The sequence below is a fragment of the Bacillus rossius genome, chromosome 1 (genome assembly GCF_032445375.1).
Source record: "Bacillus rossius redtenbacheri isolate Brsri chromosome 1, Brsri_v3, whole genome shotgun sequence".
Taxonomy (NCBI): Eukaryota; Metazoa; Arthropoda; class Insecta; order Phasmatodea; family Bacillidae; genus Bacillus; species Bacillus rossius.
In genome coordinates this window covers 246,197,490-246,220,644 of record NC_086330.1, presented here as the reverse complement: position 1 = coordinate 246,220,644, position 23,155 = coordinate 246,197,490, and the positions used below count along the sequence as shown (strand labels likewise).

The following is a 23,155-nucleotide window of genomic DNA, read 5'->3' as shown; positions in this document are numbered from 1 at the left end:
ACAATTTATATATTCGTGGGAGCGAAATAATAAAACGCCTCATATTTCTCGCTGAGCGGGCGCAATTGTGTAGCTGCGGACTCGAGAGGCCCTCGTTGTGACGTTCTGCCCGCTGATTGGTCGCGCGATGCTTGGACGAGGCGAATAAACACGCCTTCCGCCGGCTGTCGCCCGTCCGGCGAGCTCCGCGCCGCCAGAACCACCCGTCCACGGCCATTCCTCCGCGACCCCCGCGTGCTTGCGAAAACCTTTTATATCGACTTCTATACCCTGACAAGAAAAGGTATGATTTATAATTGGTTTTCAGAATGATTGAAGCAAATGATTTAATGTAAATTTATATGGATGTTCAATATCTTAAAACTTTTAACATGTGTTTAAAACTTATAGACATAAAAACTTGATACTTAATTGTTTATTGCCACGGGGGTGAACTAATTTTCTATAAACGGATATATTCCATGTAAATGGCTGCGATAATTCTGTTACTTTTATTTTGAATAACAATACAATCTGTCAACGGCAGTTACAAAAGCTCGTGGGGAAAAAAAAGATACGATTTTCTTCTGATTTTCTATTACCAAGACGATTTTCTTTTTATCAAGTTAAACCTAGAGAAACGCACACACACATGTATTTATTTGTGTTACATGATTATCTATTTTCTGTACTTATAGATTTTTCAATAATTAATAATTTAGATTTTGAATTACATTTTAGGTAAACAGGGAACAGTTTGTTAGTACAGAGGCGAACTCTTCATGCAACATTATAAGGCAACGAATCCGCTCTGCTACCGACAATATACACTGACAGCAGTATTTTCAACCCTTCAGCAAACTTACAACAATGGCGTAAGCGCGCCGGAAAGGGGGGTGGGGTGGGATGTGAGGAACCACGTCATGAACCCGCGCATGCGTACAATCGGAGTGTAGTTCTGATGCTGTGAAGTCTGTCTCGTGTTAGACAGTCTCTAAAGTAGTCCCAAATGTCCCTTGCAGAGCCACACATGATTAGAGACCCGGAAAATTCGCGGGTTCAATGACCTCCAGGATAGACTCCAATATCCTCTACACACTCGGGCAAATGCAACTGTTCATTGGCTGCTGACTTGTGAGTCGTCTGAACTGGGTGGCCTGTGATTCGACACTTCGATGAGTGAGGGTCTCTAATTGGCCCTCAGTCCTCCAGATTAACAGTGAACCAATGACAGAATCAGCACTAAGGTATAATTATTTGAATTTTAGCATAACATGAAATGAACCAGCGAATTTTCCGGGTCTCTACACATGATGAACCTGCCAAGCACATGTATTTAAAGAACATCAGTGGCAGAAGGATAAGTACACGATTGGTGCCACGTCAGTGGACTGTCCAATGGGAGACTGTGTCGCTGTGGGATGTGGGGGGGGGAGCGAAGTGTGTCCGAGCAGTCTTGACGCGTGGCGAGGCGAGAGGCAGCGCGCAGGGAAGACAACACACACCTTTGTGCTCCATACAGACGGTTGAGTTCTATACAACATATTTAAAACAGTGTAATTTGATTTTCCTATGTTTATGTTTTTTGCTAGGAGGTTGTAAGGCACTTAAGGCGCCAGTTGAATAATGATGAATAGCTGGTAGGTGGACCGGGATAGACCTATCCTCCTGCAGGGACAATGTGCGAAGAGGAAGAGTATGTCTCAGTACTGCCTCGAAGGTGTACTGATGCGTCCTGCTCTCGAAGGGTCACGGCACCGGCTAGCATTTGATCCAGTTTTGGGCCTGAAGCGTAAACGCCGACCCCAGGGAATTTCATCGGCCTTTGGATGGATCATAAGCCCGCACGTGATTTACGATAGAATCCTAATAGTTAATGAATAAATATTCTGTTAAATTATTCATAAATTGAAAATCTAGTTGCCATGTTTTACGAGTGGCCGTTTATAATTTAACTGTTACATTTGTCTCATTTCGCAACCAGTCCTGAGATTTTTACCCTGTCTTAGCAGGAACATTAGATAAAACAGACCTAAAGGACGTAACTGTCGGCATTCCTAATAAAAAGCTTGTTACACATATAAAAAAACTGATTAAATTCAAAAACAAAAAAATTAGTGACTAAATTAGTCATATTAGTCTCACTGATTCTAGTTAATCAGTTTTAATTGGCTCTCATTATCAAAGGTAACTATTTCATAGTAACCAAATATTTGTAATCATCCCTTTTCTTTAATTTAATTTTATATTTTATTATTATTGTTTAAGATATAAATGATTCATGCTACCTATGTTTTAAGTTAAATATAAGATGTTAAATGTGACAATTCGAACCATGCAGTGCGGGGCCTAACGGAAATCTTTTGTCGCGTGGTTTCTGTTGGCCCGCGTTCGGGGGCGGTGGGGCTACCCCGCCTAACGGTCCGAAGGGTTGACTGACCTGGTCTCTTTCTTTGGTTCTGGCCAATAGCGAATCAGTATTCAAGGCTAACTCACTGTTAACTTTTAAAACTATTTCAATAAGTAATAGACAAATGTAAAATATAATCAGCTACGATTATGTTAAAGTGCACCAATGTAAATTATTCAAAAATTCAAAAAGATCGTAATAAAACTCACGTAATTTGGCTACGGGGGCGGGGCCTAGGATGGTCCAGGAGCTCTGGTTGGTGGACCGCGAGAGGTCCGAGGCGTCGAACAGGCCTCCACGAGAGACAGCATTGAGAGAGTCTGAATCAAGCCTCGAAGGCAGAAGGACGTGTCCGACCTTCGAAGGGTCCCGGCATAGTTCTATTCTTAAGAGTTGTGGGGCCTCTAGCGTAAAAGTCAGCCCCAGGATAATTTACCAGTCTTCGTAGGGTACTATATAGTCAATTAATAAATGATAAGCAAATTAGATAGAAACAAACGTAGGTTAAACCTGAGCCATTGCAGCCAAATTACGTGAGCGGCCATTTACAATACTACGATTATTTTATTCCACTAAACCTCGCAGACTCTCGTGTTCACCCAGTAGCAGCCGGAGCAAAATACATCAACAGACGGAGTTTGTCATAGGGCAGGTTATACATTTCAAACAACATTCCTAGTAATTGTAGTTCTGGATGAAGCAGGGCCGTAGCACTGTAAGATAGTTTAGTGTTTACATGATATCATTTAAACTTTTAAATTCCCTTTGTATAAACATTTGAAACAGTTTTTTTTTGAGATATCAAGGTTTAAACAAAGCTTAAAATTGGTTTAAACTCTAAATGATTAAAGTAGATTTGCAGTTTTCACAGCCGTTGTCTAATAAAATATCTTAGCTTTTATGGATGAGCCATCTCCAAGTGGTAGATTGTATTGATGTTTCGCTCTGAATTGCAGAGGCACCATTAGATCTCTCAATGTTGAAGAGGCCTGCTGCACTACTTGGATGCGATTCAACCTTGAAAGCCATATTGATTTGGTTAAAGCTCCCCTTGTTTTTGCATTTTTTCCTTCAGATATATATTAAAAGAAATTTAACTATAAATAAAAATTTCGTACACATTAAATTAAAGTCTTTAAAGTATTGATTATTTTTCAACGGTTGCCTTAGGCGCCTTACAAACCACTAATTAAGTGATTATATCTGTATATATATAATTGCATGTAATAATGTTTCTACTCTCACTATTCGTGTGCTTGGTTTTGGGAAATCTAGCAAGGGAATCGATTATTCAGGTACTTTGCAATATATATTATTGGCAAGACTGTCACGCTGAACATTTATATATAAAAAAGGAGTTATATTTGAATATACAGAAAAAAGTTTTGTACTAGTTATTTCTACGTGTTTTGCTATCTTAAAAGTCCATTCGATTATTGAAAGCACATGTGAAAAGCCTTATTCTTTTGACATAATGCTAGTTTGTTGGTTGCTTCTGTAAAACTGCAGATTTTAAAATGAAATATGAAATGGTTTATACTTTTACAAGTTCGGATCATAAAGAATATTGTAGCATACCGATAGATTGTGCACTTAAGATAGTGTGTGCCAGGTCTCACCTATCTGTGCTAGTAGAAAAAACCTATATAAAAAAGTAATTTGCGATAAAAGATTTCTTTCCAAATAAGCAACAGCAATATTTAAGATCATGAGTGGTTAATAGACTCTGCCAGTTACATTCGAAGCATCACGAGAATGAAACATAAACGAAACCCAAACTCTAGTACAAAATCTAAACTTGCTTTTTTCTCTAGCCTATCTCATCCATCCCCATAACACAATTTAGATGAGATCACTCTTACAATTTTTAAAAAAATGTGTTGTTGATTGAAAGTGTGTTGCTCACTGCCAGCAGTACCGAGGGCCTATGGTACGCTCGGCCATCAGCAGATCACAGCAGCGATAATGTGTCTTCTCACTGGCCAGTCACTGTCCCTGCAGTGCATATCTGATAGTGCTTGGGGCAGAGACATTATCTCTAAATAGTCAGATTCTGACCGTTAGTAAAACGTCGATGGTTTTTTTTTATGTCAAATAGAACAGCTTTTGAACTTTTCTCAGTGCAAACTTTTCAAAGCATTTGGCTCATTGATGGTTGAAACATAAAAATCCCTACAACAATACGATTATCACTACTGGTGTAATATTTATGCAATTTTTCGTGAATTTTTTTTTGAAATAATTTGACAAATGATATGTTAAAGTGTAAATTTCATCATATATTTCTACTAAATAAAGCTTATTTATTCAATACTAGCGAACTGCACGGGAGTTCTGAGAGTTCCGAGAGTTCCGCGAGTGAAGGGAAGTGCAACATCGGCGAAGAGGGTGAGAGACCCGTCGAGAGTGGCGCGACGTGGAGCGACGGGACCGTGCGAGTGCGACTGAGTGGCGCAAGACTGTGTGAGTGGACCGGTGGTAGGGGCGAACCACTGTTGAGCGTAGCTCCAGCGAGGAGTGCGAACTGTGGACAGGACAGATATTTAGAGATTAATGAACAGACTTTAATTATGGCATTTAATTAGTAATGTTAATATTAGTAATTAATACAACTCTAATAAAACCTAATTGGGCTATCCTTTACGAACCCAGTTATCCCCACATTAATTCGTTACAATATACTAAAGCACGTCTCTCTACCTTTCTATCTCTCTATGTATGTCCGTGTATACATCCCACTATATTTTTATACATATATTAATCCTCTCGATATCTCACTATCTCTCTATATATTTACATCTCTGTTCATCTCTCTATCTCTCTATGTATGTATCTCCATAAATTTCACTATATTTCTCTATGTATAAAATCTCTATATATGTATACATATATATGTATATATATATGCATATATATGTATATATATATATATATATCTGTGGTTATCTATCCATATAACTCCATCTCTTTATATGTCTATATGTATTTCAATCTAATTCCCTATCTAAATCTCTCTATATATCTACATACATCTTTTGCTATATCTCTCTGTTTCTATATATATTTATATATCCCACTAATCCCTCTATACCACTCTATACCTCTATATCTCTCAATCTCGATGTGTCTATATCTTCCATTCTATAGTCTTATCTTCACAAAACAGAAGTATAACACACAAACATTCATTTATAAATATTTTTACCTATCTATATTTGTATCTATATTTTTACGTGTCACATGTTGGGTGGCATAGGTACATAAAACACGCTCGTATTTGAATGTTAACATTGTATCATAATTTCAAAGCAATCTGTGAAGAATTTTCGAATATTTAATATTTTGAATGAACGAGCATATTCACTTTTATTTATATAGATTGCATCTATAGAAGCAATTATTGTTGTTGGCACATTCTGTGTGTGAAAAAGTGTTAGTAATTAACAAGGTTCTACTTAACAACAAGAGAAATAGGTTTGAAAGACTGTCCTAGATGGCGGGAGGCCTGACGCCAGAGCACCGAGGCGCTGACGACGCAGCCGTCGGGCGAGCTCGTCGCGAGTAAATCACAATCTGGAGGGCGCGGAGACCACGTCGCCGGGACGAGAGGCGGAATCAATAAGAACGAGAGGCTTACAGCCGCGTGAACAAGGATGAAACACGTATACTCCCTCGCGTCCCTGGCTTCTCCGAGAGGGGGCAGACCCGGGATGGAAACAAATGTGGAGTGGCCTGCTGGCGGCTGAGCCGGCTAGTCATCTGCCCTGCGCCGCCTGCGCCACACGAGGCGGTGTACTGGTGTCGGTGCGTATTGCAAACGATACATTTGTTGTAGAACACATTGTAAACTGGAGTCTGTACTTTTATAGTGATTATAGATATTGGCGTAATAGCATGCAGAATGTTAGGAAATTCCTGGGCATAAATTTAATACGTGGCAGAGAATGCAAAAATTAGAAATATCTCTTAAAGCCATATATCCGAAAACGTAATCCTGCAATGTAACAGGTGCGATGAGAAGCTCAAGTATTATAATTTCGCGCGCATCTAGGCCCTGCTGCACTGGCTGAGAGGACGCGCGATCGCAGCGCAGTGGCGTTCAAACGCTCCGTGGGAGCAGGCGGCGAGCCAGACGCAGTGGCATCCAGAAGCCTGATTCATGAAACTTACAGTTTCAGGCAATCTCTGGAAAAGCCGTACACCTCTATTGTAGAAGTGCCCTTTGTAAATGCACACTTCTCCTGCTTCAATTTTTTTTTCAACCCAACTTTTCCCCCTCCCCGTACACCATGTTCATATCACATATCAACTATCTCTGCAAATGTAAAAGCTGCCACGCCGTTGAAGTTTGTACATTTTTAAACAGCAGGACCGTACTCACTAAGCGTCAACACCTCGCTAATCACCCATAGCCACACATGTAAACTTACCACGACCAACCATACACTCTGCTGTGCACCAAACTGCTGATTGCCGCGTTGTCTACCCTTGGCTCGTCGCCTGCTTCCCGCGGAGTGTACGAACTCATGGCGCTGTGATCAAGCGTCCTCTCAGCCAGTAGAGCAATGCCTGGATGTGCGCGAAATACAAATTTAGGGGGTACTGTTCAAGCCCCTAACTTTGCAGGGTAGCGTTTCATTATATGTGTATATATATATATATATATATATATATATATAGCTAGGGATACATTTAATGAATAGCAACGAATACCAAAATCAGCACTTTTTGTATTCCTTACAATAAGTGCTGATTTTGGTATTCGATGCTATTCATTAAATGTATGACTAGCAATTTCCAAATATCCTGCATGGATTTAAAGTTGAATAAGTAAAAATTTAAATCCGATATTAAGTATTTATTTTAGTTTCTTAAATCATACTAAAATTTTAAAATAGTATCATTATTTAATTTATAAGTCTCACGTACAACTTTAGCTTCTGAGCATAACGATGCAGAGAAAAGCAGCAATTTTCTGTCCTAAATTTTCACTGGCGTCAGACTTAGATTTTCGTATTATATGAAAGGTAGTGCATGCTGTAGTTGCCCGTTGGTTTTCCATGATGTACTCTCGTTTATTCCGCCTATAGTGAATGTTAAGGCGAATCAAAGCCATTAAACGAAAAAAATGACCATTCTCAGTGGCCAAGTATGTTAAAGTGCAGCAAGAGCTAGTGAAACGGGCAGTGTTGCAAGAAGCGCGGTGGTACGGCGCTGGCCAGGACGAGCACTCTGTCCACGGAGACTGCCACTCCCAGAGGGTGCCACCCTCGCCAGCTCTGCACCGCGGTGGCCTACTGTGCCACGTCCTGAACTGAGTCTCCTCCAGTAAGCCCCGCGGCAGGTGGGAAGACGCGTCCATCCTCCCGTGCCTTCGCGCCCTCAGCACCGCATCAGCTGTCGAGCGCTAGACCACACATCCGCCTCTTACAGTGTCGATGGCTTTCTGCTATTTCTTACCAATCTGTGTTTGGAGTTTTCGAAACAACGTGTTCATAACAACTTTAAAAATATATATTCTATCTGTTTCTTCTGAATGTTCTATAACAATACATTATTGTGGCTTTATGACATAGCAGAGGCAGGACCGCCCAGAACTCCGCAGAGGCCATTCTATGTTTATGGTCCTTGTGTGTCATGTTTTACTGTTGAAAAACTGCATTGATAATAAAATAAAAAATTAATTTTAAAGTGCTGATGAATTCCTTTCTATTTCAATTGAGTTCCCATGATTTCATGAAGTTAAAAACATCAAAGATTTTATTGCCTCACATAATGAATTCTTTAAATAAAATAGAAAAAAAGGTTCGTCAAATTTTAACTACAAGGTTGTCATAAAAACATAAATTTTAACAGTTTATGTGTAAAAATTTCAACCCTTTTTGTTAGAGGACCTGACGACCTGGCCCCTCGGTAAGGCTCAGTACTCAGAATATTAGTGCCCCGCACCGGAGACAAGCTGGAGCTACTCGAGGCGAGACGGGTGCTGCTCAGCAGGTGACGTCCAGGCAGGAGAGGTCGCGTGGACAGAGCTTAGCAAGCCGCGTGTGGCGACTGGCGCCGGAGGGGGGCGCGCTGATTGACCGGTCACAGGCGCTTATCGCCGGCTCCTGAGGGCCGCAGGGACGCGCATGCGCAGACGAGGCCTGGCGGGCACGCGCCGCTCCCAGGGGCAACGCTCGCCGCGCCCCTCGCGGGAATACTCGCAACCAGCGCCACCTTTCCTTGCTCATGTTCCTGCGCATTGCTTTCCTTGCGTTCAAGAGAATACCGCCACGGGTATTAAATCAAAAACAACCTTGCATATAAATAAATACTCACATTCAATATATTAAAAAAATACATATATGAATTCAGCAAAGCTCTTTTGTCAATACGATTAAATGAACCAATAATAAGTCAATGGAAAATAGAATACAGTTATAACAATTATACCGTATTCAATTTTTCCTAAATTTTGTAAAATATACTATCAATGTTAAATCCAACATTCATGCTAATATTTATATCGTAAATTTTTTTGTCAGATTTGTCAGAGTATTTACAATTTTTGAGGACCAACTGACTCATTAAGCATGGCTGTAAAAGCGGGTAAGGAATAGAACAAAGTCTAATAATAAAAAGGCTTAATATTTTTAGCGAATGGCGCTAGTATGATCTGGTTAAGACTAATTTAGTTTTTTTTGCGTTTATTATTTTTTATAGATATTAACAGCTCACATAAGCGCACAGTCAAAAATACAGTATGTCCATAAAATAATGTCCCAGTTATAAAATTTAATAGTATAAACTGTAAGCTACAGTTCTTAGACGGTCGATTCATAAACTAGGCCTACCGATGTTTACGAATATGCTGCTGCTTTTCATGACTAGAAGACCCTAATCATTTTCAAGATCCCTGTCAACTACTTGACGTGCAGTTTATGTGAATATGCTATAGTTTATGTTATTTTAATTTTTTTAGTGTGTACTCCAATTTAGAACATAGGTAATAACGTTAAAAGTGTTTTAGTCAGCTATATGTATGTATTATAAAAAATAATCTAATGATAGCAACCTTCAAATTCCACACCATATAGAGAAATTGAGATTAATTATTTTGCGAAGTATCTTGAGAGCGCTCTGTGGCTGCAAGCAGACGTGCGTTTATATCGGAAAATAAACTTCATATAAATATTATTTGGATACAGGAAACTGAATAGTTTTATCAGAGAGGTCTTGCTTATGCTGTTTGCTTTTACGACCTTCCTAAACCAGCACAGTTGACGTAAACGTTATGTGTTTTAGGTCCTATCAAAAACAAACTTTGTATGAGCACAAGGCACGTAAAGACTGCCAATATTGTGTTCTGGCCATGCAAATCAAAGTATTTTTCCAGAAGCTAACGTCAGTTCAAAATTATCATGAGAAGTGGTATTTTAATGTAACAGCTTGTAGAAACATTTTACATTGGATATTGACAATGACAAACACCGATGGAAATTTCAAGATTATGTTGTGGGTCACGTTGTTAGTACTGAACGCATTGAACAAGTCAGTTAAATATAATTATAAGTAACTGGTAGGTAATGACGTTACACTGCACCGCTGTCTATCATTTTCGCAAATTCTATAAATGCAACAGCTGTTTCGAAAAGGTGATGCACATATCTCAAAGAAGACGTGAATTATTAGAACTATTTTCTACATAAGAGTCCGTTTACAGGGTATAGTCCATTAAGGATAAGACACAGACACATAACTGTTATTATGTGAAGCTGGCTGGCACTACATACTTGACGTAGTGACGTAACGGGTCCGGAAGCAGTCCTCGGAGGAGCCAGCCCACGCCCGGCTCGCGATCAACACTTGTTGCAGCGGCCGCACGCGCCGACCGGCGCCCAGTGAGTGATCAACACTTGTTGCAGCGACCGCACGCGCCGACCGGCGCCCAGTGAGCGATGGGTCGAGCCGCGACGCCCGCGACGCCTCGCTAATCTGGATAGTTTTCATGGCTCCCGCCCCGAGTTTTTGCCTTCCGCCGTCTCATTCGCGTCTCCCTCCCCAGCGGGCGCCTCATCTGCCGTCATCATCTCGCGCGTCAAGAGCGCGCGAAACGCGCCTGATTTATCGGCGTCGCTCGCGAGTGGTCACCATCACCATCCGCGACTATCTCTCTCTCCCCCCCCTCCTTACCCTCTCTCTCTCTCACTCTCGCGCGGCGGTTTCCTGGTCGTCAGCGCCCACATGAGGCGTGGAGGGACGGACACCACCTATCTCTCCACTCAAGGCTCGGTTTCACATCACATGCTGGTGTATTTTACTCTCATTTTCGTCATTACATTCATTTTGGCCTAAGAGATATTTCTACAATTTTAACTCTATAACTCCCTTGCACTTGTTGTTCAACCACAAATATTTCCAAAAGATGTTTACAGAGTGTAGTATCGTGGGTGTAAAACAGCACGCAAGTCTTCGTAATCGTATTACACTAAGGGGATATAAGTTGAAAATATTTGAGGCACAACAACAAATGCAAGAGCGGTATCGAGATAAAAGTTTACTAAAAACTCTTAAAACAATTAAAGACAAATATCAATTAATTTTCTTACATCGTCCATCTAAATGAATTAGTTTGGTAAATTATTTTTTTTATTCCTTAGCCATGTTTAGGGGAAGGCGTGTTTGTAGCTGATTTTCATAAATCAAAATTAGTGTCGGTAATTCCAACTCTTATTCGAATTTACATGCTTATTAGGATCATATTCTTTATATGCTCCATTGGTTGGTTAAATAATTTTTACGTAGTTTTTATAGTCATTATCAGCAAATATACTTTCAAGATATGCTTTCTTATTTTTGTTACAGCTCGGCTCGCAGCGGCGTCTTGCTTGCATTGCTGCTGCAGTCATAGTATGTTCATAGTTAAAGAGACGCCTTAGTAATACTTAGCAAATTCATTTTTTCTTCTAAAAAGTCTGCGTAGTTGTGATGCATTGCTGACTCAACATTTGAAGATACTTGTTACTTGAACATGCGTAGATTCTTGGGAACTATAGATACAACTAATAGATGAAGTAGGCTACTCGGCGTTGCCCGGGTTAAATACATAATATAAAGAATATTACTAACAAGTTTCTAGACATACACTTAAAAAACGAGAAATTTTGATTTTAATGTTCCATTTGTTGCATCAGCAAAACCGGGACACCAATGTTCAGCTTCCTTTTGTGGGAAGGCAGGTAGTCCCTAGGTAAGACGTGACGGACACACCAAACGATACCGCGTTACAAATTCAAGGCAACGCCATATATTGACGTAGTTCTAAACTAAACTGTTATTAGCAAACCTTAATTTCCTAGTAGCCGCGAGCTTCACTAAGCGGATGGATTTTGCCCAGGAGAAGGATATGAATTTGCCAGACCTTTCTATATGACCGTGTGGCAGACACAGAGAAATCACACAAACTCACTGTTTATGTATATATGCCCTACCTCCTATAAGTTCATTTTATACAACTGAATTTACCCCCTTTTCACTCCTTAGGGATGCAATTTCATAATTATATGTAGTCTATGTCACTCTTCAGCCCATAAATTATCTATATTTCCAAATAATAACGTTGATCTGTTGCTCCGTTGCTGTGTGAAAGAAGGATTAACACACTTACGCATTTATATGTTAGTAGGGATTTAAGAGAATTTTTTTTTTCATACCTGACCGATCTAACCAAGAAATACTGATTTCATTTGCCATTCAAAATTTTCAAGCCTTTCGCAAAAGTGCATGACGCTTGTTTCATGAATCTACTCTTAGGGAGTTATTACGTATATTTGTCCAGTTGCAATCAGGATTAATTTGGAAATGTTAATTTACGAAGTCTTCAGAGAAGGTGGAACGCATTGTAACCAACGCAGACGTCGGAGTCAGAGTTGCGTGTGCTAAACTTGTGACGACTGTACCAGTTTTACGCTATGTGTACTTCTCTAAGTCAGTGAAACTGTTCGGTAAATGAGACTAAAGTGTTTCACATGGTCGTGCTCAGTCGAGAACCTAGCGGGCTGTGAGCTACTGCCGACGAACATGAGGTGATGCCGGTTGTCGGGATCGAACCCACGACTTCAGCCTCATGGACACTCGTGCGACACAACACAGCAAGAACACACACACCTTAACATGTTCAGTCCTGTAAGTTATATGTTTGACAGCAGTTAATTAACTCGTAGGTGGTTTAAAATAGTGAATTACATTGTCTTAAACTCATCAAAATACAAGGAATTTTGACGGCCACTCACTTCTATATTCCCACAAAGCTCGGGAACGTCGCAGGTAAGCAATGACTTATAGCGAAGTGTTATTGTTCACAAGGCTGTAAGAAAAAAAGTGATCGCATAATTGGGTAGTATAAGAAGAGGTCCCAACTTCGTTTTCATTTTTTTTCAGAATCAAAGCAAAAAACTGTCAATTATATCGTAATGTCAAACCCCTCAAATATTCATTTATCGAAAAATATATTTAACATTTACAAAAACGGTTTGAACTAGCAAAACAACTAAAATGGCAATTAGCTATGTTTCTCCACACTGTTCATTTTAAATTCTATATTAAATAGGTTTTCTGTATTCACTGCGGAAATGGTTTTTAAATTTTTTTTTTCGTTTTAATTGCTGGCTCAGACGTATGGTTCATTGCAAAAGTACTGCATCCAGTAGTAAAAGGAAACACACTAAGAAAACGTGGGTGGCTGCCACATGCATCAGAAGTTTAACTTCACTAGATAGGCTATAGGTATGATAGTGTATAAAAGGGTGTGCAAGTATGCAAATGAACAAATATGCGAGTATGTGAGTATGCAATTGCGCCAGTATGTGTATACTTGTGCAAGTACTCATATTCAAGTACGCTTGTATGAAATTGTGCTAATGGAAACATTTATGTATCTCCGGGGAGTTCAGCCCCTCTACTTACCCTACCATCCGTAACAGAGATTCGCTTCAAAAAGTCTACCGTATTACTGAGTGAATTCATGAGATCCTCGGAATTATGTGACTGCATTCAGGATGCAGTGTATGCTGCAGTAAATCATTTTATTTCATTTGAAAATCTTTTTATTCTGCCTGCATTGTAATTGTTGTTCCACTATGAGATTTATATTCTTTTTTGTGAGTTGTGAGAATTTATATCCATGTATGTAATATGTAAAACTGTGAATAAACTACCTATTTACAAATATAAATTTTAACTGCAATAAACGCTAATGCATGACGTTAACACGAAACAATATCAAGCAATACATATATAAAATAATAACACTGAACATTGAACCAACAGAAAACTGTTTAAAGCTAAATAAATCACAGCTTAGATGGAAGTAATTTTCTTTATAGCGGATTATAAAAATGGGAGGACTATCGCGAGGACACAATGGCGAAGGCACATCGTACTTAACCGTTTCTTCTCCGCTTCTTCTCTGCGGACAAGACGATAAAGAAGAGTGGGAGCTGGTGGGGTGGCGGAGACGGGGGAGGGAGCTGTAAAAAAACCGGCGTGCAGTAAAACACGGACCAGATAAAACAGCCTACCACACCACTCCCCTCCCGCCGCCCGAAGTTTAATTGGACCCGCGGCTAGCAGCACGATGGTAGATAACTGACGAGGCGGCACCCGAAATGTCGAGTCGCAGTAGTTGCGAATGTGCCGTGAAGACCTGCCACGGCCTAGGCCAGAGTCTCCTATCCCTTCATGGACCTGGCTGCCCTTGCACAAGTTGCTGAATCTGGTAGTAAACTACATACATATCATTTAAAACAATTTTAACTTCACGTCAATAATGATTGAGCTAAAAAATTTTACACGAAATAATTGAGTTAAGGTTTTATATATTATGCTTATCACCAACATTTTGCAGCACATTCACAAAGTTTCCACGACAATGTGGTGAGAAACACTGCAATAAACGCTAATCACGCAGCCTATCGTGTATGAAATCACTAACTACAGCATGTTTGCGATTATCGGCAACATTTCGGAAGCTCCATATTTAAAATCATCCCCAAACTGGGTACTCTTTCATGAAAGTCCTCTCGAAACATGCTAAAATTTAATTTGCAGTAGGTACAATATTTATGTGAGTAGTTAAGAACAATTATCATTCTACTTTTAGACTGGCATTTTCAATTGCCAAGCACACGTTCTAATATAAATCTACATAACAAGTCCGTACCGGTTATTGAAGTGTATCGCAATGAAAAGTTTTATTCAAATTAAAATGATAAGTGAGTTAAATCGTATGCAGAGATAGTATATGCTAGCAGTGTTAAAATATGGGAAACGTTCTTTCAGTTTTTCTTTTATGAATCACCACACTCTAAATAGTGCACGAATTTAAAAAAAAAATTATAAGCGCATCATTTTAAGAATTTTCTTTTAAATAAGAAGGGTGGGATTTCCCCCCCCCCCCCGGCTGTGTGGCCAACGTGTAACTGTGTATGGTTGTATCAACTGCCCCAATGGAAAGTTTCTAGGAGATTGGGCATTCAGGACTGCATGGTCGCGAGACCTTCAAGTACTTTGAGCTCATGAAGTCAGACTCATGCGGGCGTTTCTCACAGGCCTCCGCCAGACAGATGTCCTCGCCGCGTGAGCTCGCCATAGCGCGTGCAAACACCGACAACATTCACATTAATATACTTCTGTTAGATGTAATGTTCATGTACAAACCATAACTAAAATTTAATTAATTGAGATACTGAAAGTTCAGAAAAACAAAAAAAAAAGTAATCGTAATCCATTTATTAGCTGTCCAAGTAGGCTTTATTACTACTCACGCTTCTTGGAGGGCCACTTAAAACAATTAAATTTCATAAATTATCCAAAAAAATTATGTATTCCGCTTGCCACTTAAAACAATTAAATTTCATAAATTATCCAACAAATTTATGTATTCCGCTCGTAAGACAACTCAATATTCCCAAGTTTTCTAAGTGTAAAATAACCACTTTCCTATTATTACCACTAAAGCCATTATAAGCTTCTGCAAGTGAACGGAATAAGGTCAGCAGATTACAGCTGAAATTTTTGATGGAAATTAATGGGAATGTGAAATGACTAGTTCCTAGTTATTATTATAGTTTGGTTATTTGTTACAGTTACCTAAAATATGTTTTATATTAGTTTGAGTTTATCATCTTTTTCTGGCGAGTTAAAGCTGTACTTTTTTTTATATAAACCTAACCAATGTTTCACTATATTCAGTCTACACTTAATAAAACATTTTAAACGATTTAATTTAATGCAATAAATAATTAGGAACATATTTTTAATAAGAGACAATATTCTGAACTCAGCTTCTCTCCTGAAATGGCGCCAGGAAAATGCAGTGACGGTTCTTTGCTAAGTGGCATGGCCTATTCCATCCTCAATATTACTGAATTGTCAGTTGTGTGTACTGGTCTCTAGTAGCCTCGCTGTCAACGAGATGTGCAGCTCAGGTGAAATGTCCAACTCGCTATACTGCTTAGTGTTTATTATTGACTAAATGTTGACCAAAGATTAATAAATAGATTTGTGTTCTTATTGAATGCATTAATATTACAAAGAAACGCATGTGGGATACCCAGTTCTATGCACGTAGGCTACGCACAATCTACTGCCCGAGCGTGCCTGCACCAGCAGGCTGGGACTCAAGCAGGAACTCGAGGAGCTGCAGTGGACTTGGCCAGTTGTGCCGCCGCCGCCGCCCCCGCAGCCTTCTTAACGTTTTTAATCAGCCCCCGGAACCCCGCGACTAATTTCACACCGCTCCAACTTCCCGGGCTGTTGCAACTAATTGCCTGTCTCGAGGGACGCTATTAGGGCAACATGCTCTTTCGGGACAGTTTATTTTTACGGAACTGCTCTTAATTTCTTCTTTCTCTCCTTTCCTCCGCCCCTTTCTCCCGCCATTCTCCTCCGCCGCCTCCGCGGGTCGTTCTCGAGAAAGTTATCTCAACCCGACGACGCCTCGAGTTTCTTCCTCAACGATCGCTGGCGAAGATTTTCCAGCGGACTGCAAAGCTCCCCGATGCCCCTCGCCCCCTCCTGCGGGAACATGTCTACATCCCTGACTGCCCCTAGCTCCTCCTGCGGGAACATGTCTACATCCCCGTTGCCCCTAGTTCCTCCTGCGGGAACATGTCTACATCCCCGACTGCCCCTAGCTCCTCCTGCGGGTACATGTTTACATCCCCGCTGCCCCTAGCTCCTCCTGCGGGAACATGTCTACATCCCTGACTGCCCCTAGCTCCTCCTGCGGGAACATGTCTACATCCCCGACTGCCCCTAGCTCCTCCTGCGGGTACATGTCTACATCCCCGCTGCCCCTAGCTCCTCCTGCGGGAACATGTCTACATCCCCGACTGACCCTAACTCCTCCTGCGGGAACATGTCTACATCCCTGACTGCCCCTAGCTCCTCCTGCGGGAACATGTCTACATCCCCGCTGCCCCTAGCTCCTCCTGCGGGTACATGTCTACATCCCCGTTGCCCCTAGCTCCTCCTGCGGGAACATGTCTACATCCCCGACTGCCCCTAGCTCCTCCTTCGGGTACATGTCTACATCCCCGCTGCCCCTAGCTCCTCCTGCGGGTACATGTCTACATTCCCGACTGCCCCTAGCTCCTCCTGCGGGAACATGTCTACATCCCCGCTGCCCCTAGCTCCTCCTGCGGGTACATGTCTACATCCCCGCTGCCCCTAGCTCCTCCTGCGGGTACATGTCTACATTCCCGACTGCCCCTAGCTCCTCCTGCGGGAACATGTCTACATCCCCGCTGCCCCTAGCTCCTCCTGCGGGAACATGTCTATATCCCCGACTGCCCCTAGTTCCTCCTGCGGGAACATGTCTTTTTACCCGCTGCCCCTAGCTCCTCCTGCGGGAACATGTCTACATCCTCGCTGTCCCTAGCTCCTCCTGCGGGTACATGTCTACATCCCCGCTGCCCCTAGCTCCTCCTGCGGGTACATGTCTACATTCCCGACTGCCCCTAGCTCCTCCTGCGGGAACATGTCTACATCCCCGCTGCCCCTAGCTCCTCCTGCGGGAACATGTCTATATCCCCGACTGCCCCTAGTTCCTCCTGCGGGAACATGTCTTTTTATCCGCTGCCCCTAGCTCCTCCTGCGGGAACATGTCTACATCCCCGCTGCCCCTAGCTCCTCCTGCGGGAACATGTCTACATCCCCGACTGCCCCTAGCTCCTCCTGTGGGTACATGTCTACATCCCCGCTGCCCCTAGCTCCTCCTGCGGGAACATGTCTACATCCCCGACTGCCCCTAGCTCCTCCTGCGGGAACATGTCTACATCCCCGACTGCCCCTAGCTCCTCCTGTGGGAACATGTCTACATCCCCGACTGCCCCTCACACAGGTTCACACAGGCGAGGCGCGCTTTCCTTGCTGGCGACATTGTGTATCAGTGCACTGCTTTTCTTTTCTTTTTCATGCAGTTCCTATTAGAAATAAATAACGTGTGAGACTGAAATTAATTTCCTTTAATTATAATAAATACTGTCAAATACGTCAAATTATTGACTTCGCAATCATTCTTTAATAAATTAAGTACAACATCCCAAACAAGCTTTCGAATGTTTGCCTCAAATGAACATCAGTGGATGTGAGCATTGACGATTCGTTATCATGAGGCGACTCCAGTTCATGAGCAATGGATCGGACCACATATAACTCATTGTCTACGTTATACTTGCAGACTTGTGTAAAACCTACTTTTCTTCTATGTCTTCATAGTAACTAAATCACAATGATACAACCTACGATGGTAATTAACAGCTTCATTTCTTGTTTAAAAATCACTAAGAATTTAAATAAGTTAAGTAACTTGTAAGTTATATTAAAGCTTTAAAATTTCCCATTTATGTACTTCACCAGTTAGGCTTTACATGCAATAATTATTAAAGAATGCTTAAACAGAAACAAAGTTGAACTGACATTGAAATCTAATCCAATGAATGCACCTCACTCAGCTTCATATGTTTTTTTTTAAATTGCAACACTTTGCCTTAAAATGATACATTTTAACGTGCTTACTATTTGCTTTGATTTCCTGCTCAAACGTTTACAAGTACCTACCTATAAATTTTTACTTTCCAACTTTTGGTTTACAAAATGGTATAGTTAATTTTCTAATAATACTCACATTTTCTCACACCATAATTATTGTCATCTCTCCTCTCTCCAATGTAGGGGCTGTGTGAAGGCCATGGATGGTGAGAAGACCCGAAGTTACATGAAGTAGTTATTGTTACACTTTTATCACAATTTCCAATAGTTAACTTCAAACCAAAATAAAGCAATTGTCTAAACCTTTAGTAATTTGTAAGAATTTTTAAATTCAAATGTTCTGGGCAAAATATGTTGTAGCTCGAATTTACGTTTAGCTAAAAGAGTTAAGCCAAGTGGTTTGAAAATCATCTATTTGGCCACTGAGCAAATAATTATAACGATATTTAAACGTTTTCTCATACTTATTTTGTGTGAACTCCAACATAAAATTATATCTCGCTACGACATCAAGTTATCGATAGTTTAGTTTCTAATTGTTTAGCCTATGTATATTTATTGGTTAGATGTACCTAAACTAAGTATTCGTTTTAATAACGTGTCTGTGATTTGAAATAAGGATAAAAAGTTAAAAGTTTTCACAAATATTATTTTATTCTCCAAAGTATTTTTTACTTTGAGTTTTAGATTTTCTTACTGTTTAGAAATATATTTGGATGTTAAAGCAAGAAAGTGAAAAAAAAACATAAAAATCGACAAAACTTTCTGATTGTACGCATTAATATTATTAAAGCGAGGATATTTTACTTAACGAACGAATAATAATTACTGTAGTTATAATGTAACAGTAACTATTTGCTTATGAGAGAATGATTTTCCACGAAAATATCAGATGAGAAAAAAATGATTTTTTTTTTACTGTAGGCCTATAAAGAAAAAAAAAGATTTTATCTCATTACTGTCCATCATCAATAAGTCACAGCTTTCAATAACAAGAAAATTAAGAGTTCAGACACAATATGTAAATTAGGTACACTTTGGTTTCATAAGTAAGGTGTTCAAGCTCCAAAGATAAAACAAACGAACACTACTGGGATGCCTCAGTTGATTGCAAGGCATCAAGTTGCGCGATATTGTCTTTTTCGGTGTCCACTGGCCCTAGCCCATGCTGTGTCCAGACTAGGTTGTTATTCTTACCTGGAACCTCCGCATGTCCCTGGGGTTGCCCGCGTTCTTCAGGCAGTTCTGGTTGCACTTCAGGAAGAACTTGAGAAAAAACCTGCAACCAACAACGTAATTATGTGCATTTTTTTACAAGTAAATAAAACAGTTGTATGAATCACTTCTTCCCTGAAATCTCCAAAATATAATACTTGTTTTCCTAAACATAATGTCCCAGTTTCAAAGGTGTATTATACTTTTTTAATTTTCTACTATTAATAAAAATCCTGCATTAAATTGATGGTAAACTAACACGTTTTTTTTACATATGTTAAATATGTGCACCTTTAGCTATACGGCACGAATTCAACCTAAAGTTCAATTCTTCCCAAATTTTGGATAAAAAGTTCCGAGTAATAGAAGCAATAGCCTCTTCAATTCTGTATCTAAACTCTGAAAAATCATTAGGTAGTGGCTGAACGTAGACACTTTTTGTTTAAAGCTCCGAAATAAAAATCGCATGGGGTTATGTCAGGTGAACGTGGAGGTCAGCGAAAAAGAGCTCTGTCGTCTCGACCATTACGACCAATACAAAGGCCAGGGATTTCGACGTTCAACCACTCTAACACAAAGAGATTCCATTGGGAGGGGCTCCATCCTATTGTTAAATAAATTTTACAGGTTCACCTTCTACTAATTGGGGAAAGAGCCATTATTTTGCGCTGCAAGCGAGAAAACAACAAAGGAGAATTAGCGTATGCGCTTATCTAAAACTATTTTAGTTACTCTTTAATTGTGACCTTGAACCAACACACTAGAACGATTACCGTTAATACTATGAAATTTTATAACTGGGGAATTATTTTATGGACATACTTTTTAGTTCACACATAAAATAAATCCACATCCGAAATCTTTTACGTATACAAAAATAAGTACACAAAAAAAATAACCAAAACATATTTTATTTTTACTTATTTGGTACCAATATAATTATGAATTTGTGTAAGACAAATTTCTATCATTTTCTAGAGAAAAAAAGGTCACGGTCTTGATTCTGGAACATTTTCCTAAAAATTAAAATTTTTGTTTAATGAATGCGGAAAAAATAAGCATTTTATTTTAAAGTACACGTCCTGCCTCAAGAAAAAAAAATTAACGGTGTTTGTAAGTTACTGAATTTAAAAATTTCTTCGGAAAATATTTCTTTATCAATTTTCAGGTAAACGTTCTTAATGTCAATATCATTAAAATCGAGATAGAACTTTAAGGAAATCAATACTAAAAATTAGTACTTAAATTCTGTATCCATATTTAAGTAGACCGAAAAATATGGCAATAAATTTCTTTAAATCAGTCTATATCCTCTAAAAGTTATCTAACACATATGTTTCGCAATGATAATATTTTGAATTCGTTACTGGAGATAGTGCTTTTAATAATTCTTCAAAAGTTAATTACCTACATTGTATTTCTCATAAGTTTAATTTCATCTATAATAATATCTAACTTAATCCATACAAACTGGAGATTTATTTTTCATGTCTAGGTTCTCAAGGATGTTATAAAGAAATTTCAATTCGGTTACAAGACGTATATTTAAAATATCTTGTCAAGGACCTTAGCAGAGCAAAATAATATTTTGATAAAGCCATCACAAAAAAAAGTGATTTTTAGCATAACCTGTTTTAACTGTCGAAAAAGCACTTCAAGAGCCTACTTAAAGGAAATATAAAATTTAAGTAACTCATTAAATCATATTTTTTTACTTTTATAGTATGTTTTATCGTTAAAGTAAGTTACCCGAATGGCAGTTGCTCTTTCTTCAATATTAATTTAGGCAATGAAAACGTTAATTTAAATACATATGTGCCTAGAAGTTATAGTTTTATTTTATACCTTATAGCTGATAAGCGATGGATACATGTTTCAAGAACAATATTGTAACGATTCTTAAGCTTTCTAAGAATTTCTGGGGTGCAATCCTATTAGGTAGTAATTTTAGGATTATTTTGTATGTATGTAAAATTTTATGTTCAGAGTCTCTTTGCTAATTTTTATTCAGGTTTCATGCATGATTGTTAGTTAAATTTTGAAAGTATTTTATTATTCTAGTGCAACATTTTATTTAATATGATTAGTATTTCTTTATCTTTGTAGAAAAAATAGTTTTTTTTAAAAAATCGTTTTTGGAATGATTCTGAAAATTGAAATGAATTTTTATTTGTTTTTTATTAATTTCAAAGGAAATATTTTCCTGATGAATTTGGAAAAAAAATAGTATACTTAGAGTCACCAAAATCATCGTGTCAGGAACACAGTATTAGTCAAAGAGACTTATTTCTTAACATAAATCAGAATATAATCGGAGATCTAGTATCATTACTACGAATAGCCTTATTTTAAGATATAAACGTATAAATATGATTTACAACCATACTTTTTACAGCATTAAAAGCTACAGAAATTGTTTTCACCCAGGTGAAAACAGGGGATTAGAGATAGTTTTATTCGTGCAAAAACATTTTAAAATAATTATAGCAGAAATCAGGGGTTATGAAACTAATTTTGCACTTAAGGTGGCTATCAGCCGACACTGTAAGTAGGTTTCCAATTGGTCACATGACCTGATTTCTTCAATATATGTAATAAATTATTTTTATTTGCGATATTTTTCTAAGCCTGCAAATGAACAGGTTTAAGTCGTCACTGCCATGCTATTTGAAAATTTACTATAAAATTAAATGGAGGCCTACTATATATTAAAACAGATCATTTAGATCATAATAGTTCTTATGTAACAAATTTATTATGTGTTTTAGAGTGATGAAACATTGCGTTTAATATTAATAATTTACAAAGAAAATTGGTGTTTATGTTTTATTTTCTTCACAGTCCTGCCATGTTTTGGTTTGGCCTGGCAGAGCCTGCTGACCAGTAATGCCGGAGGTAAACACGCCCAAACGAGACTGGTAATGAAAGGTTGGAGTAACTATGGTCAGCGGGGAGGGAAGGACCGATGTTCGCGCCTTATACCTCCCCCCCTTCCAGGGTGAGCGGCTTGAGCCCGGCAGGTACCCTTAAGGGGAAAACATGGCTGACGTTGCCTGCGTCCAGGAGATGCTGGGGCTTCCCTTCACTCTCAATTCAGCCGCTACTCCTAACCCATCTACAAAACGAATATCTGTATTCCCACCATGGAATATACTTAAAAATCCATCAGTTTCTTGTAAACTAACATTTTTATTATTTCAAACCTAAAAATGTTAGGCTATTATTTCATCCCTTTGATAAACGAACCCGAGAAGAAATAACTGCACGTAAAGCAGGAATTATCTATCATGTTCAATGCAAGGTAGCAGATGGTGTTAGCGCCCTGATGGGACGGAGTGACGGAGTGACGGAGTGACGGAGTGACGGAGTGAAGGAGTGACGGAGTGACGGAGTGACGGAGTGACGGAGTATCGACGCGCCACTGCCTCCGGAGGCCTCCAAGTCCTGGCCCTTCCACCCCGGAGTCCGCGCAGTCCCCTCCTCAGCGCACCCCAATTACCACATGACCCCTTTAAT

General features: G+C 39.4%; 1 protein-coding gene across 1 annotated transcript in view; it reads right to left on the bottom strand.

Annotated features, from left to right (window-relative positions):
- The window catches only part of LOC134546355 (transcription factor collier), a 497,510-nt gene that overhangs the window by 79,661 nt on the left and 394,694 nt on the right, over positions 1–23,155 (bottom strand). The window contains exon 9 of the mRNA XM_063389143.1: positions 19,622–19,703. Within this exon, the coding sequence (XP_063245213.1) occupies positions 19,622–19,703 (82 nt within the window). The remainder of the gene's footprint in view (positions 1–19,621; positions 19,704–23,155) is intronic.